Consider the following 17,348-nt stretch of genomic DNA (forward strand, 5'->3'; position numbering starts at 1 on the left):
ATCTTCATATCATGATCGACTGACCATCTTCATGACCAAATCAGCATCATAACGACCAATTGTTAAACAACCGACTACCGACTATCAAACGGCCAACTATCAAATGACCGATTGCCAAATATATAATCATGATGCTACAATCATGGGTAATAACTACATACCATGATTGTTAGTGGACATAAATTGCCCACTAACTCGATGATTATGATCCCATAATCAGAGTAACTATCCCTTAGTGCCATAAAAAGTGGGATCACGTGCTCGATAGTTACATCCGAGTTACCTATAAAGAAGAGGTAAAGGAACAGACGAGGAGTAAGACACCTTTGTGTTGATACTCTGTCAATTTTGATATTCTACTTCTTGTTCGATCATTCCTCACTGATTTAAACATCGAAGGATCCCCATCGGTACAACTTCGATTAGTGTGAACTTCTTTTGTAGGTGCTCTTCATCGATGTTAGGCACTCCAGGAGATTGGCCCAACAGATTGGCACACCAAGTAGGGAGGCAAACAAATCCTGAAATAATAATGGCAAGAGAAAAAGCCCAAAAGACATCCATTAACAATGGCTGGTGATCTTCTCGCAGAAAGAGGCTATCTGAGCCAGAACATAAAGTCCCATGCTCCATAGCAACAATCAAGGGAGCCCCACTATCCTCGATCGCTCCTTCAAATTGACGCCATCAATCATTGGCTGCCTCATTTCGATACAACCAACAATCGATGGTGGCATAGTCTCGAAGACAGTCTCATTAATGGGATTGGCCATACCACTCAGTCCATCACTCTCAACATGCCAATCATCACCTATTCTCTTACAAAGCTGATAAGGAGAAATGATGATGTACACTTTGAAAGCTTCTCCAAATGACGAATCGACTATGATCGATGATTCTGAAAGCTTCTCCAAATGATAAATCGATCGTGATCGATGATTCTGAAAGCTTCTCCAAATGATGAATCGATCGTGATCTATGATTTGAAAAGTTTCTCCAAACGATGAATCGATCGTGATCGATGATACGGAAAGCTCCCTTTAAATAATGAAGCGATCCTGATCGATGATTTGGAAAGTTCTTTCAAATAATGACTATACTCCTCTATAATGGAATGACTTACAATCATATTCTGAATTAACAGAACAATCTATAACAATGTTCCTTTACGGCAAAATGATTATCCTTCGATATGGAATGCCAACAATCTACGACCGTATCTTCAGTAAAGTTGTCCTTACAACATAATATATTCGAATGATATATTTGATCTTCAACATACTTTCAACTGAAATACGATACAATAAGCTTCAACTCAAGATGATTCGATGACAAATATGAGCTTTAGCTCAAAGATGATTCGATAATAAATACAAGCTCTGGCTCAAGCCCCGAAGGGTCAAAGCAGAAAAATACTGATCTCCAGATTGAAATGTGTCCTAAGAGGATTAACATACTGACTCAGCTACGATCGAATGGAATAATATGCCGACTCGACTATGATCAGATAGAAAATATGTCGACTCGACTTCGATCGGATGGAACAATATGCCGACTTACTATGATCGGATGGAACAATATGCCGACTTGACTTTGGTCAGACAAAATAATATGCTGACTCGACTACGGTCTGACAGAACAACATACCGACTCGATTTCGATCGGAGGAACAACATGTCGACTCGACTGCAGTCAGATGGAAGAATATATCGATTCGACTGTGATCGAACGAAACAATATGCCAACTCGAGTACAGTCAGACAGAATAATATGTCGATTCGACTGTAGTCGGATGGAACAATATGTCGACTCGATTACGATCGATCGAAAGAATATACCAACTCGACTCCGATTAGCAAGAAAATATTCAACAGTTATTTATGATGAATGATGATTACATTCAAAGAGATAACACAAAAAAAAATTTTCATTATGAACTGAAGACTACAAAATCAGACTAAGATCTGATAATAAATTTTTTTTTTCATTATCAACTAAAATAACCACAGAATCAGACTCAAAGTCATGGCAGAAGATACGCTAACTCCCATCGTCCAATGCATCAAGCCATCTTGAACTTGAGAGTGGGGGCAACTATTGGGACAATCGAATTTGCTCCCTCTGATTCTATGTCGGCTCTCATATTCGAGATCGGCCCTTTATTCCATACTTATATAAGAAGAGCCAAGAGATCCCAAGAAAGGAGACTCTGGAAGGAAAGAAACTTTCAAAATTCAGCTCTCATGAGAGTTATTTGGTTGAAGCAGATTCATTATGGTCGAACCAGAGTCATCTGGCTCAAGCAGAGTCATTATAGCTGAACTTAAGTCATCATGGCTGAAGCAACATCTTCATGGCTGACTAACCATCTTTATGACCGACTGACCATCTTCATATTATGACCGACTGACCATTTTCATTACCAAACCAGCATCATAACGGCCAACTGTCAAATAACCGACTACCGACTGTCAAACAGTCGACTACCAAATATATAATTATGATACTACAATCGTGGGTAATAACTACATACCACGTTTATTAGTGGACATAAATTGCCCACTAACTCTATGATTATGGCCCGATAATCAGGATAACTACCCCTTAGTACCATAAAAAGCGAGACCATGTATTCGATAGTTACATTCGAGTCACTTATAAAAAAAATAAAGAAACAAGCAAGGGGTAAGACACTTCTGGACTAATATTCTATTAATTTTGATATTCTACTTTCTGTTCAATTATTTTTCACTGATTTAAGCATCGAAGGGTCTCCATCGGACATAAATTCGATCAGTGTAAACTTCTTTTGCAGGTGCTCTTCACCGATGTCAGGCGCTCCAGGGATTGGCTGCAACACCCATCAGGTATACTCGGAGTAGGGTTAGAAAATCAAAGCACTGTTTGACGATAGCGAGGAGCTTTCAGGATTGGTCTCTTATGATTGTAGATTTTAAACCATTGCAGGTTGCAGATCATAGATTTATTTGGGCTTGAACAACAATGGCTGAATGATAATAACTGGAGATGTGATTATTTTCATATTAAATATTAAGATTTTCTATACAATGAAATTTCTGTCATGGATTGCAGAAACTATATCAATGTTAATCCTATCTGCTAGTGGTGATCCCTACTTCATGATCCTTGGTTTATCGTGTGGATTTGCTCCACACAATCAAAACACTTCGCACCAGATTTCACCTCTTGTAGGGCCCATGAGATTTGCGCTTTATATCCACCACCAGTCCTCACTGACATAGCACAAAAAAAAAATCCATATGTATATTTTAGGATAAATTAATGAAAACTCTTCATTTGAGTTTAAACTTAAAATTTGCTCTTCATTTAAGTTTTAAGTAAAAAATACTTTCTATTTAAAATATAACTTAAAAACAACTCTCCAAATGACATGAAATGATCAAATTACTCCTGTAGTTGTAAAGCAACACTAAAACAATATTGCGATATTATAAAACAGTACTGTCTTATTGTAATGTAATATTTTCTCATTGTAAAGGAATACAACCTTGTTATAATGGAATACTGCCTTATTATAATATAAGAATATTATAAAATAGTACTGCCTTATTGTAATGTAATGGTATTATAAAACAGTACTGTCTTATTTTAAAACGATACCATCTTATTATAAAATAGTACTGCTTTATTGTAAAGAAATACTGTTTTATTGTATAAGGGTATATAGATCATTTTTGCCAAAAATGAAAAGTTACTTTTAATTTATGTTTAGAATGAGAAGTTACTTTTATGTAACTCAAATGGGGATCTATTTTTAATTTGAAAGTAGAACTAGAGATTTATCCCAAGTTCTTTATATATTTTATTTTAAAAAATCTTCTTGAAAAAAAAAAGAAAAAAAAACATATTGAATCCACATTAAGTTACCAACATTACAAATCAGCATGCTTATCGGACTATCCATCACACAGCTTTTTAGTATAATATTTGTGTCTAGAAAGTGGCTTTTGCTATCTGATTTTAGGCCATAGATTTGATATACGAGAAATTCTTTATGCACTGTGGGTGGTGCAAAATTGTACGTACCATTCACGGTGATTGGCTCACACATGGGGTCAGAAGAAATTTTTTTTTTTTCACGCATCGTGTTTAATCCTGCGTATGAGCCAATCACTGCAGGTGATGTGCGCATTCTGCACCGCCTGTGGGGCGCAAAGAATTTCTCTTGATACAAATGGAATCAGGAACTTAGGAAAAAAAAAAAACAACGAATGGCAAAAATAAACTAATCAATTAAGTAGATCGTGTTTTATCCTCCTAGCTTAAAATGATGAAATGAAGAAAAAGAACGGATCGTACCGGTCGGGTGTTTTGGTGGGTACTGATCGGGGGCAATGGAATCCATGATGGTTGCTTTTATCCGCTAGACCCGCATTTGGGACCGGGTGTAGCCGAATATTTTATGTAGCATCCTTTAATAATTTATGATGAACTCTCCGAGCAGAGACACATACATCGTCTCTTTTATTAATTTTTTTTTTTATGATTTTATCATAAAGTTGCATAGTAAATATTTTTATCTGCATCCAGATCTTTTGGATAGAGTCGCCAATGGCTATAACAGTAGATCAGATTCAATCAAGTGATGTTTTATCTTACACTCCTACTAATATAATTTTAATTACCCAGAGTCATTCTTTTATGGATAACAAATTTATCTAAAAATCTATATTTTTATAGATATATATTTTTCAGATAATATTTAGATCAAAAATAATTCATTTACGTTCTTTGATGCATGAAAAAATAATTTTGAGATCTGCTATCCATGTTCTTTTGCATTATTATTTTCATGAATAAGTTGCTAAAATTTATTCATATTTTCATAATATCCTTTATGCTTTTTAGGTTTGGAGAAATTGGACAATTGAGTTATTGAGCATTGAATGATGAAGACATTAGAAATGAGGATCTGATATTCTATGAATAAAATTAAATATCTAGCCACTCTTCAAATGGATAAGATTTTTTTTATTTCATAGATAAATATTATTCATGAGAAAGTAATTTATATATCTTGAAAATTATGAGTATATGGATAAGTCGGTCAATAAAAAAATTAATTAAATTATTTATAATATTTATCTATCAAAGAACGACCCCTAAAGTTAGTAAATATCTTAATATTATTTTTTTACTTTATTTTCAATGATGATAACAACTAGAAAAAAAATATCTTACCGCTATCGCTAGACCTTTATTCAATAGAACTTCCAGCATCCTGGAGCCAAGAAGCTGACTTTTTGTTGTGCACACCTAAACAAAGACAAAAGCTATCGGTCCATCCAATACATCAGCTAGTCAATGAACTCAGGGCAGAAAGTAGTGGGTGATTGGCCAAATGTACCGCATGACATAAGCATTAGCAGAGTCAGAATGCTGTTGGCAATGTTCGATGGTCCATAATTTCCTGAATGGTCGATATAGATGCATATATAATACCCTAGACACTTCGGATCATGTACTCTTTAGCGAAAGAAGAAAGATCATTCACTCAAACCTATACAGAAACTTGGTAAGGATGATATCTTCTTAACAGAATCTTGCTGTAGAATTATTGATAATAGAGAATATTTTTGCCCCATTCTTTATAGCAATGTGAAAAGCAGCTGTGCTTGAGGTGATAAAAATGTTCCTTTAGCTTGTCTTGAAGAATAAACTATGTATAATGAAGTTCTCAACAGAAAAAAAAAAAAAAAAAAAAAGAGGCTAGACGGTAAACTTTAGAAATCCTATATGTGATTCAAGTGTTGAAACCTCTTCATGTTTTTAATTAAGCGCTTCCCTACTTTAAGCATTTAGTACACATTCAAACTTAAGCTCAAGTTGGTTGGATGATCGTCGAATCTTCATGCACTTTGGACAACTTGAAGACATAGAAAAATTCAATCTTTTTGAAAAGAGCTCGAGCTTAGCTTATCATTAAACTCCGCTGGTAGGTTTGGTATTAAACGAATTCAAGAATTTTTATAAGAAAAAGATCCTCCATCCAAGCAATATTTTTTTGATATGAATCCATCAAAGCGGTCATTATCTTCATACTTTTGAATTTTAAAGAAAAATTTGAACAACAACAGAAACGTCCTAAGGGGTGCTTGGTTCGCAACCGGAATCGTAAGGATTTGAAATGGAAATCAGAATAACCAAATCCCTCAAAACATTTCGTTCATGATCGAAATCAAAATCGAAATTAAAATGAAAATTTGAATCAATACAAAAGAGGGGATTAAGTTTTAGATAGATTGGATAATTTTTATTTCCATTTTATCCCGAAATCTAATCGAAATGAAACTCTTTCCAACCAAACAATTGAAATAAAAAATTACCTATTCCGATTCTTCTTTCAGATCTCAATTTCCCTCAACCAAGCACCTCTTAATCTCTTCAGCTCCTCTCTTTGGATGCTATGGTCTTCATCGTACTCCCATTATAATCACCACTCTCTGCCCCTCCCTCTTTTAAGACAGTATTTTCACCTTTTTTTTATAAATTGCGGGAAGCTTTTCCATCCTCCATTGCCCATTAGAAAAAAGATAGGCCACGGTGGCACGGAATCGAACCGACATGAGAAGCCTAATAATACAACTTAAGACTTTTTATAATTAAGAACGGAAGAAGTTTGCAGGATTTGGTGTTAGTTTATTATTAATTTTTTAAATAAATAATGATTATTTTATGGCGGTAATGTGAAAAGATTGATGCTATTGTACGGTCATTTTTTTTCTCTTTAAAAAAATCAGTAAGGGTGCATTTGGTTAACTATAAAATTTTTTTTTCTACATTTTGATTTTTAAAAAATAAAAATCAAAAATAATGTTTGATAATACCATAAAAAATCAAAAATCAAAATCAAAAAAATAAAAATAAAAATAATTATTTTTTGTAATATATATATATATATATATATATATATATATATATTTATTTTTTTTTTTATTTTTAATTTGCTTTTGCTTCTGCAGATCCTGTCACAGTATCCCTTCGCGCTCTCCCGTGGCAATGGCATCCCCTCACACCCCCACGCCTTCCCTTCCCTCCTCAAGGCCTGTGCCTCGCTCGGCCTCCTCCCCCTCGGCCTCGTCCTCCACCTCCATGCCATCGTCCTCGGTTACTTCCCCTGCAACCCTTACATCCCCGATCTCGCTCGGAGATTGTTCGATTCGATGCCGCTGAGAGGCATCGTCTCATGGAATTTTATGCTTTCAGGCTACGCTCGGACTGATGGATGTGTAACCGGATTGATGGATTTGTTCGGGAGAATGAGAGTCGTGAGGGGCATCAATCCTGATCATCAAACTTATGGGTCTTTGATATCATGCTTCACAAACACAAAGAATGGAGGAGGAGAGGTGTCGATACAGTTAGGCAAGTCATTCATGCTCTTGTTGTCACCTCTGGAGTTGGACTGGATGCCCATGTCCAGATTGCTCTTGTCAGCATGTACCTGAAATTTGGAAGACTGAATGATGCATTTCTGCTCTTCGACCAAGCTCCGGATCATCGAGACATTGTATCGTGGACTGCCATGATCTCGGATCTCGCCCAAAATGATGGAGCTGACAAGGCTTCGGTAATATGGAAAGCACATAATTTGATTCAGTGATTTCGGTCTTATTTTTTAATATTTAAAATAATAATAAAAATTTATGTATTTATTAAATATGGTTTTTGCTTTTTTTTTAGTTTTTTGCTTTATAACAATTAGTTATCAAACATTTTTTTTTATTTTTTTACTTTTATTTATAATAAAAATAAAAAATAAAAAATATTTTTAAAAAAATAGAAATTAAAAATTAAAAAATGTATTCAAACTCATCCTAAATTATATCAAACTTCTATGGGTCCATCGTGATTCGTGGTATGGGTGGATTCAACGCAGAGAACACGCTGGGTTTTTGGTGAAAACAATAATGAATGGACCTCTTAAAGACGTGGCGCAGCCGCATGGAATTCTTTAAGCGGCTGTTCCATGTGGGTTCTATCACTTTAAAAACGAACACAGTTTCAGTGATGCCACTTAGGTGCACTACATCTATAATTGGCACTACTGGTCAGACAAACCAAATTTTGCCAATCCAGTGGGAGCGTTGTGCCTTTCTTCTTCTTCTTTTTTTTTTTTTGGGTGCTGCTGCTCCTGCTGAGTTGGAGGGGTGGGGTGTCAGAAAGGTGTGTTGCTTTCGAATTGACCCACCGAGCCCAATAAAATTTTTTTTTGTAATAAGTTTTGATAGAGGTAGGTCAGACCTTGAGTGGACTGTACATCATATGGGCTAGGTGGTGCTACAAATTTTGAGTGGACTGTCCATCATATGAGTTAAGTGGTGCTGGTACATTAATACAGTAGAGCCGACTCTGAGACAGGTCGAATTGGACGGCCGCCTCAGACCTGTATTGATGTTTTAATAGGATATAAGAATATTTTTTATAATATTATAACAAAAAAATAATTAAATAGATTAATGATGTGTTTTACACATTGCCCAACGAACATATTTATGAAAATTATTGCATGCAGATTAATTTTTCAATGATAATTAATATTTAAAATATATTTATTTTTAGTAAAGAAAATCTCTTTTTTTTATTTATTTCCAGATCTAAAAAATATCAGGACCGGCTCTGAATATCAGTTAGGTGGTAAAAAAAAATTATAGCACCACCGATCTCATATGATGTATGGTTCTCTCGAGGTTTGACCGATCTTTATCCAAATTAAAACTTCTGCAATGTAAATGTAGACACAATGTAGTTTGACAATGGGTTGGGCTGGCAAGAATAACTATGGTTAGGGCAACCAAATGACCAAGGATAACTATGGTTAGGGCAATCAAATGACTAGAAAGAAGAAGTTATGATGTGCACAATTTTATGGGAGAATGTTGTTGATTCTAGATCCATACATCTAATGTACATATGTATGATTTATGCTAAATGTATGGATCTTTACTAAATTTGTCTGCATAATATAAATATAACTTAAATTGTAAAAGTTGCAATTTAATACAAATACCTAGTGCTTCCTAACCTTGATGGAGTGATCATGTCAGTCCTTAATGTTGACCCCATATAAATAACTATACAAAATTGCAAATTAAAAGATTTGATGCAACCAAACATATACAGAGCTCTCCTGATAGGCTTAGCTGGCCTTCACCTAGGATTTTATTTGTCTCTTATCATTTATCAGACTTTCAAGAATTACTGACAACTTGAAAAAAAAAAAGGAATTGCTGACGCACTGATACGGAAACTGATAAGGATGACATCTTCTAAATAAAATCTTGCTGTAGAATTATTGATAATTGAGATTTTTTTTGCCTTATTTTACATAGTAGTGTGAAAGCAGCTATACTTGAGAAGATAAAAATCTTTCTTTAGCTTGTCTTGAAGAATAGACTACGTATAATGAAATTCTCAACAACAACAACAACAACAACAAAAAAAAAAAGGGTGCTAGGTAGTAAACTTTGGAAATCCCATGTGTGATTTCAAGTGTTGAAATCTCTTAATGTTTTTTAATTAAGTGCTTTCCTACTATAAGCATTTAGTACATATTCAAACTTAAGCTCAAATTAGTTGGATGATCATTGAATCTTCATGCACTTTAGACGACCTGAAGATGTAAGAAATTCAATCTTTCTTGAGAAGAGCTCAAGATTAGCTTATCATTAAGCTTCATTGGCAGGTTTGGTATCAGAGGAATTCAAGAATTTTTATAAGGAGAAGGGCCTTCATTCGAGCAATATTTTTTTGATGTGAATCTATCGAAGTAGTCACTATCTTCATGCTTTTGAATTTGGAGAAAAAATTGAACAATAACAAAAATATCTTAAAGAATGCTTGATTCGCAATTAGAATCAAAATGGATTGGAATGAGAATCGGAATGATCAAATCTCTCAAAATATTTGGTTCATGTTCAAAATCAAAATCAAAATTAGAATGAAAATTTGAATCCATAGAAGAGAGTGGAGATTAAGTTTTATATAGATTAGATCATTTCCATTTCATTTCAAAATTGAAATCGAAATAGAACTCTTCCAATCAAGCAGCTAAAATAAAAATAATCTATTTTGATTCCTATTTCAGATCTCAATTCCTCCCAAATAAATATCCCTTTAATCTCTTCAACTCTTTTTTTTTTTTTTTTTTTGGATGCTATGCCTTCATGGTACTCTCATCATAATCACTGTCCTCCTACCCCTTCTCTTCTTTTTCTTCTTCTCTCTTTTTTTTTTTTTTATTTAGACAGTATTTTCACTTTTCTTATAAATTATAGAAAGCTTTTTCTTCCTCATGCCTATTAGAAAAAGATAGGCCCTGCCGACATAAGAAGCCTAATAAGATAACTTAAAACTTTTTATAATTAAGAACTCACAGTACGACTCCTCCGTTGCCTATTAGAAAAAAAGATAGGTCCGGCTGGCATGGAATCCAACCGACATAAGACGTCTAATAAGATAACTTAAGACATTTTATAATTAAGGACCTAAAGACCCGTTGAAAAGATTATCCCATTTCTCGCGGGCGACTCCTCGAAGAAAGATAGGCCAGGCTGGCATGGAATCCAACCGGCATAAGACGTCTAATAAGACAACTTAAGACATTTTATAATTAAGGACCCAAAGACCCGTTGAAAAGATCCTTCCTTTTCTCACGGGCGACGCCTCGAAAAAAGATAGGCCAGGCTGGCATAGAATCCAACGGTCATAAGAAGCCAAATAAGACAAGACCCAAAGAATTATTAAAAAGATTCTCCCCTTTCTCACGGTGCGACACGCAGGCGAGGTCCATTGAACGGCGTCCACAAGATGGACATCCCTAATTAGACCCACGGTCATGAACGGTGACTGGGGGTTGCCTACTGGAGTCTTCATACGCTCGATCATTCGTTCGATGGCTTTCTGATCGAAAACTAGTAACCATCTGTTCGGGATCTAAGGGATTTCAATAACAAAATTTTTTTTGTGGTGTTCGTATTATGCGAAAATATTTTTTTATGGACGCCTTTGCCTTACCGGCAAGGACAAAAGTACACAAAATCCAACCACTTTCGCTAAAGTTTTTCCACCAATAATCATTTAAACAAAGTAACATTCAGAAAGAGAGAAAGATATCAACGGCAGAGAACAGCTGTACCAGACTGCCAAGAAGCATCCTTTTCCCCTACCGCGGATATAAAAACGCATTCAATTTAATATGGGTCCCACCACGAGTGACAAGGTTTTTAGCAGAAACCGATGTTTTTTAAATCCGTCCTCGAACGTCCAGCTCATCCCATGTGGATGGGCCCAGATAGCCCGCATACAAATTTCCTTTAGGTGCGCTGCCATAAATGAACAGACGAGATTTCCCATACTTGAGTAATCAACGGCAGATCCAACCAAGGCCTAGAATCCCCAAAACGACCCCACGTTCAGCTTCTTTCGTCTTCTTGCGGATGACCCACTTTATTAATTTCTAATAACTATAATAAAATAAAAAGAGAAACGACAAAAATTTCTACTCTATAAACTATAAAGCCGCCCTCGTTCAGTTCGTTCTCACGCGTTCTTGCCTTTTTTTGCGCCTCCTATCTTTCTATTTCCCTTGTCTTCTTTATTTCTAGTCGCGGCGATGGCGGGAGCGAGGGAGAAGAACATGTACATGGCGAAGCTCGCCGAGAAGGCGAATCGGTACGACGAGATGGTGGAGTTCATGGAGAATGTGGCGGCGGCGGCGGCGGCGGAGGGGATGGAGCTACCCTGGAGGAGCGCGACCTCCTCTTGGTGGCCTACAGGACGATCGTCAGCGACCGCCGGAAGTCCCGGCAGATTGTGTCGTCGACCGAGCAGGAGGAGAGCCGCGGCAACGAGGACTACGCCGCGGACATCCGCGACTTGCGTGCCAAGATCGAGGACGACCTCACTAGCAGATGCGCCGGGATTCTCAGGCTGCTGGACGCAAGCCTCATTCCTTCCGCTTCCGCCGCCCACTCCAAGGTATTCTACAACAAGATGAAGGGCGACTTCCACCGCTATCTCGCAGAGTTGAAGACCGGCTCCGAAAGGGAGGACGCTGCGAATAGTGCTCTCGCCGCCTACAACTCTGCACAGGTCTCCAGTCTTTTTCTGGTTCTGTTCGGATCCGATCCGGCGATCCGCTCCGTTTGCTAGGATTAGGGTTTCGGAATGGAGATCCACTTGTTTAATCTCATGCAATGTTAGGGTTAGGTTATTGATTTGATTTCTTTTGATATGGACGGTGGTGATGATTAGTTGGGATGATGAATCTGATGTGATGTGAAGGATATTGCGATGGCGGAGCTGGCATGGTCGCACCCGATCCGGTTGAATTTGTGCGTTGGCTTCTCGGTGTTTTATTACAGGATCTTGGACTCCCCGGGTCAGGCACGCACTCTCGCGAGACAGGTAATCTTAGATTTGATTTGATTTTCATTTTTTTTATAAATAAAATACATTAAATTAAACTAAACGTATTCACACATCTATGAGAATCAGAAAATAAAATATTTAAAAATTTAACTGAAAGATCAATCGAAGAAGTCAAAAGGATCTTAGAACTTTTGACTTTCATCATGTATGATATTATCGATTTGGTTTTTGTTTTCATTTCTTCGGCTCTGCTGTGTTTTGCTTAGAGGGCAATTTCCTCCTTTAAGAAATAGAGCAACTTCTTTTTAACTGCTGGATATCTGTTTTAGTTGTTGTGGCAAGCTTGAATGAAATTGAGCACCTTATGTTCTTTGATAGGCTATAATAGTTGATAATTCTATTGGGTTGGAAGCTAATAAGTTTTTTAGCAATTAACATTTTTGGTCTTATTCTTTTTATATTTAGGGGAATGTCCTCTATTTGTATTTGGGTTCAAATTTTGAAGATGTTGCTCTTTTCATAGAAGTTGATTTCCTTTGTTTAGTGCTTCAATTCAAATATTGGAGGATCGCTTGTTTGTTTTGGATCTTTATTTCTTTCACAACTGCATTTATAGTTAGGATATTTCCTCTTTCTTTTATGGTTAATCAGAGGTACAGTGCCACTCTTCTTATTGTGTTTATCCAGTGCCGCTCTTTTTATTGTGTTTATCCAAATGCTAAGTAATTCCATCGGCATGTCATCTGAATGCCTGAAGTAAACTGTTTGTTCGAATGTGTACTATAAAATTGGGCATATAGCATATATTATTGCTTTAATCAAGTACAGAATAATTATGTTAAACAATCTGACATGGATACAGTCTAATATTTTGACAATCAGATGTCTTTCATGTTATTTGAATGCTGGTATTATTTGATTCAAGAAGGGTCTCTCTCTCTCTCTCTCTCTCTCTCTCTCTTCCAAAACACTTTTGTTAGGGTTATACTTAAATTTTGAAACATTTTGTTCTACTTATTCATTTGGACAAGCTTTAATTGATGTTTGTGGCTTATGGCGACTTCATAAAACCTTGTTGGTCACTTCAGGTTAAAGTTCAGTATTGTTTTCCCTTTTTTGGTCGAGCTTTTTGTTCCCTATGAAATAAATGTAAAGGATCATTTAAGCCCAGGATTTCTTCATTTTGTGCTATCAAGCTCTTCTGTAGATCCTTGAATGGAAAGTTCATGTGAGTCTTGATGTGTTATGAAGATATTGATCTTACCTTTCGATTGCTGCTATTAGGCATTGGATGGAGCAAATGCAGAGCATGAGGCATCGCGCAGGCTCATGCAGCGCATCCGAGATAATCTTGCGTCGTGGACTCCAGACACGGAGGTCTTTGAAAGTTCAAAATAAGTAGCCTATATTTTTGTGTTTAATGTCTGATCACATTCGCTTCAAGTATCCAATTGAATTAATTAATATTTGTTATTTCCAGCCTGACAGGTCGGATGACTCGGATGACTCGGATGATAGCTAAAGAAGCACCCAAGCATGAGGATGAACAGCGGTCGCTGCTATAACATTGGTTCCTTATAGCCAATCAAGGGTCCCGCTGATTTTCCCCACTAGAGATGCAAATAATTTCCTGTTCTCGGCTGGCCGCATTATGTCTTGGCATTCCATTTTCTCTCCTATCCACTGCCCCGTGAAAGTTTCAAGAAGCATTCTGTTTGTGTTTTGGGTTTTTGTTTCTTTGTTCTTCCTTTTATATTTGAATCTTTTTATTTTACCTGCTCCTTTTATCGTTATTAGGTTTGCTGCTGTTGTGCTTCAATTTGAAAATGCCAGACTCTTATTTAAAGTAGTTTATATGCAGTTATGTGCTTGCTTTTGCTATTCGTTACAGTCTTGTGCATGATGAGCTTATTCAAAGGGAAATGCCGACTGGCTGTTTTTTAGAAAATCCCATGTATCAGGTTTATTTGTTCAAAATTGCGAACGTTTTTAAATGGGCCATTGCTTACTCGGATTTCACTTTCCTTGTGACAAGTAAAGCGCACTTATTGTTTGAGCTGGTGCGGACTGTAACGGGCCCTGGTACTGCCCTCGATGAAACGTAACCTCCCAACAGGGAGTAAAAGAGGTCCATGCTCTCGATAGAGTTGGACCATCATGTTTTCGTACAGGACTGCGTGGTTTCAAAGAAATGTTTGATAAAATAGAAAATAATTCCTTTTCATGGAAAGAAAACTGTTTTTTTTTTTTTTGGTAGAAGATGGCAGGAAGGCCACTTACATTATAAAGAAACTGTTTACAGACCTTCCCCAGAACTGATAATATGAACAATAATCTACATCCCCAAAACCAATACGTAAACATCCCAAAAAGATTCAGCTGAGTCAGCAGATAATCGATCAGATGTAAGAATTGAAAAGCAGTGCAAGTTTCTTCATGGTGTTTGATGTTTCAGAGAAGAATGAAACCCAAGAAACCTGAAGACATCAGTTGCATATAGAACCAGGATGTGGAAGAAAGATGAAGAAAGTGATTTTCAGCAGCAACAGCAGTATAACAGCAATCTTCCAAAAAAAAGTACAAAAAAGATCCTGAGTGTTAAAGAACCATTTACAGCACCTTGGAAGATTGGAACTCGATGTGCACAGTGGACAATGAAATCAAAATGTGCAAGGCTGAGTAAGGATTGCAGCTTTTCAATGTTGAATGAAGTAGATATGTCATAGTAGGAATATGCAAGTAAGTCAAGAAGCTATCATTCGCCCCATTATCATAAAAAGATACCTGATACAGGTGAGTGAAATCCATCTGACTTTGAAGTAACACATATATAATTAACTTTAGACACCAAACTAAAGATCCAGATGCGAATAGATAGTTAGAGTGCTGACATAATACCTCTACATCATTGAAAACATGAATAGCTAATAACAAAACCTGCAAGCAAACACAACACAAGGTTAGTCATAAACTTTCTATTTTCTTTTTTCTTTCTTTCTTTTTTTTTCTCCTTTTGTTGTTCTTCATTTTCCTTTTTTCCTTTTCCTTTTTCTTTTTCTTTTTCCTCATTTTTTCCGCACATCCCCCATCCTTCTTTTGTATGTCTATACAGAGAGAAATAGCATATTGAAATTGGCATTGATCCTATATAATTCCATGATATGTAAACCACAGTATTCTGTAGGATGGAGTCATTGTAAATAAAGAAACAATGACCAACATGGTATTTGAAAAGACATTCGAACTTGTGCCATCCAATGCTTCAAATCCAGCACATAAAAGGACAATAAAGTGGAAGATATTCAGTGTAGCCATAGTAGCTAATATAAAGGTATGTGAAAGTTAATGAGGACCGGTGTAGAAAAATCCCCAAAGAAATCCTACCAGCAGGCCAGAGAATTAGAGTGTATACCATCATTGCTGAGATAGCAATCACTAATGAAATTCCACTCTATTTTTGACCAGTATAAGAAATTGACAATATTTTTGGTATATGTAGAAGAGAACCGAAGATGGATAAGCCTATAACCTGCACCCAAGAACAAACAGGGTTAGAAGTAAACCTTGTTTTTTTTGTTTTTTCCTTTTGATTTTCTTTTTTTTTTTCCTTTTTCTTTATTTTTCTCCTTATTTTCCTCTTTTATCCTCCACATATTCCAAAAAACTATCAAATGCTCATTCTGTACAACATAGTGTATCTGTACTTGTATTCTTTGCAGATAGTCATCTGAAGACAAGCCTGTAACTTTGGTGCAATACCACATTCTATATACAAATTGTCGAAGGTAACAAGTATCATGAACCCCATACTCATTAGAATGAAAGCCATGTTGGGTCATATCCACCATGTGGACTATGTAGAGGCCTAGAAAATCAGGATACTTGACCACCAGCCTATAGTCTTCCTCCTCAGAGCAACAACAGGACCCAGCATTAGAGTATAGGAGTAGTATTATCAGGTCCCAACTATCTGAAACACCATACATCTCACTCTATACAACAGATATCATGTGACCGTCGGCAACATCCATCAGATATTGTGGGTGAACAAGCACAGTATTCCTTTTATTTTGAATGCATAGATGCTGCATGTTTTGATAGGGATGTGTAGGGTGCCCAAGAAAGATGATCCAATTTTGTGAAATAGCACAACAAGTCCATTGACGCCCATAACAGCAAAAGTTATAAATATTACTGATCATTCTTCTTCCGCCAAAATGTGATGTAGAAACACGTGCCATAATAATATTAGAAACCTGCATGTACAATAGAAGAGAAGGAATTAGAACTTGAATAGTAAAACCATTTTGTTTATTGATCCCTATCGTTGCGTCATTATGTCCTTCTTGTAGCATGCAGTGTAGTGTCTTTGTTATATTCCTCCACCACAAAATATACCTCATTTGATCCTGCTTCCACATTATCGGATGTTGCATTAAACAAAGATTAGGGTCAGTCAAAAAATTAATTTGAATATAGATAACAATAAAGAAAAGCAATCTAAATGCAAGCAATTCAACAAAATAATCTACGGTGAGGTACTATGACCAGACCCCTGACCGAGAATCCATCTCCAAGGATAGCAACAGGAATGCATTTTCAAATCTCTAACTCTCTCTTGCATAGTGAATACCATACGCATCTGGTTGAATCAGAACTTGGTACATAAAATTCTCAACAGACTTTGAGGACCCAAGAAAATCACCATACTGAGCTTTATTTGCCAAAAAATCCACAACTTGATTGGCTTCTCTATAGGTATGCGAGATTTTATAAAATAAACCCATACTTTTTCATGGGTATAAATCCTTTACCTGAGGAATTTGCTCAATCTTCCCACATTTGGAACTTTTTAACCAAGATACCACAGTAGCGGAATCTCCTTCTAGCCAAATTTTAGTGGCTTGTAATTTCGAGATTGCAATCTTAACCCC

At 36.3% G+C, this 17,348-nt stretch overlaps 1 protein-coding gene across 1 annotated transcript in view; it reads left to right on the top strand.

Moving 5' to 3' along the window:
- The first annotated feature begins 11,572 nt into the window (after positions 1-11,572).
- The window catches only part of LOC105035815 (14-3-3 protein 6), a 59,065-nt gene continuing 53,289 nt past the window's right edge, over positions 11,573-17,348 (top strand). The window contains 2 exon segments of the mRNA XM_073254143.1: positions 11,573-11,761; positions 11,764-12,135. Of these exon segments, the coding sequence (XP_073110244.1) occupies positions 11,657-11,761; positions 11,764-12,135 (477 nt within the window). The 5' untranslated portion in view covers positions 11,573-11,656.

This window comes from Elaeis guineensis, chromosome 3 (assembly GCF_000442705.2).
Source record: "Elaeis guineensis isolate ETL-2024a chromosome 3, EG11, whole genome shotgun sequence".
Taxonomy (NCBI): domain Eukaryota; kingdom Viridiplantae; phylum Streptophyta; class Magnoliopsida; order Arecales; family Arecaceae; genus Elaeis; species Elaeis guineensis.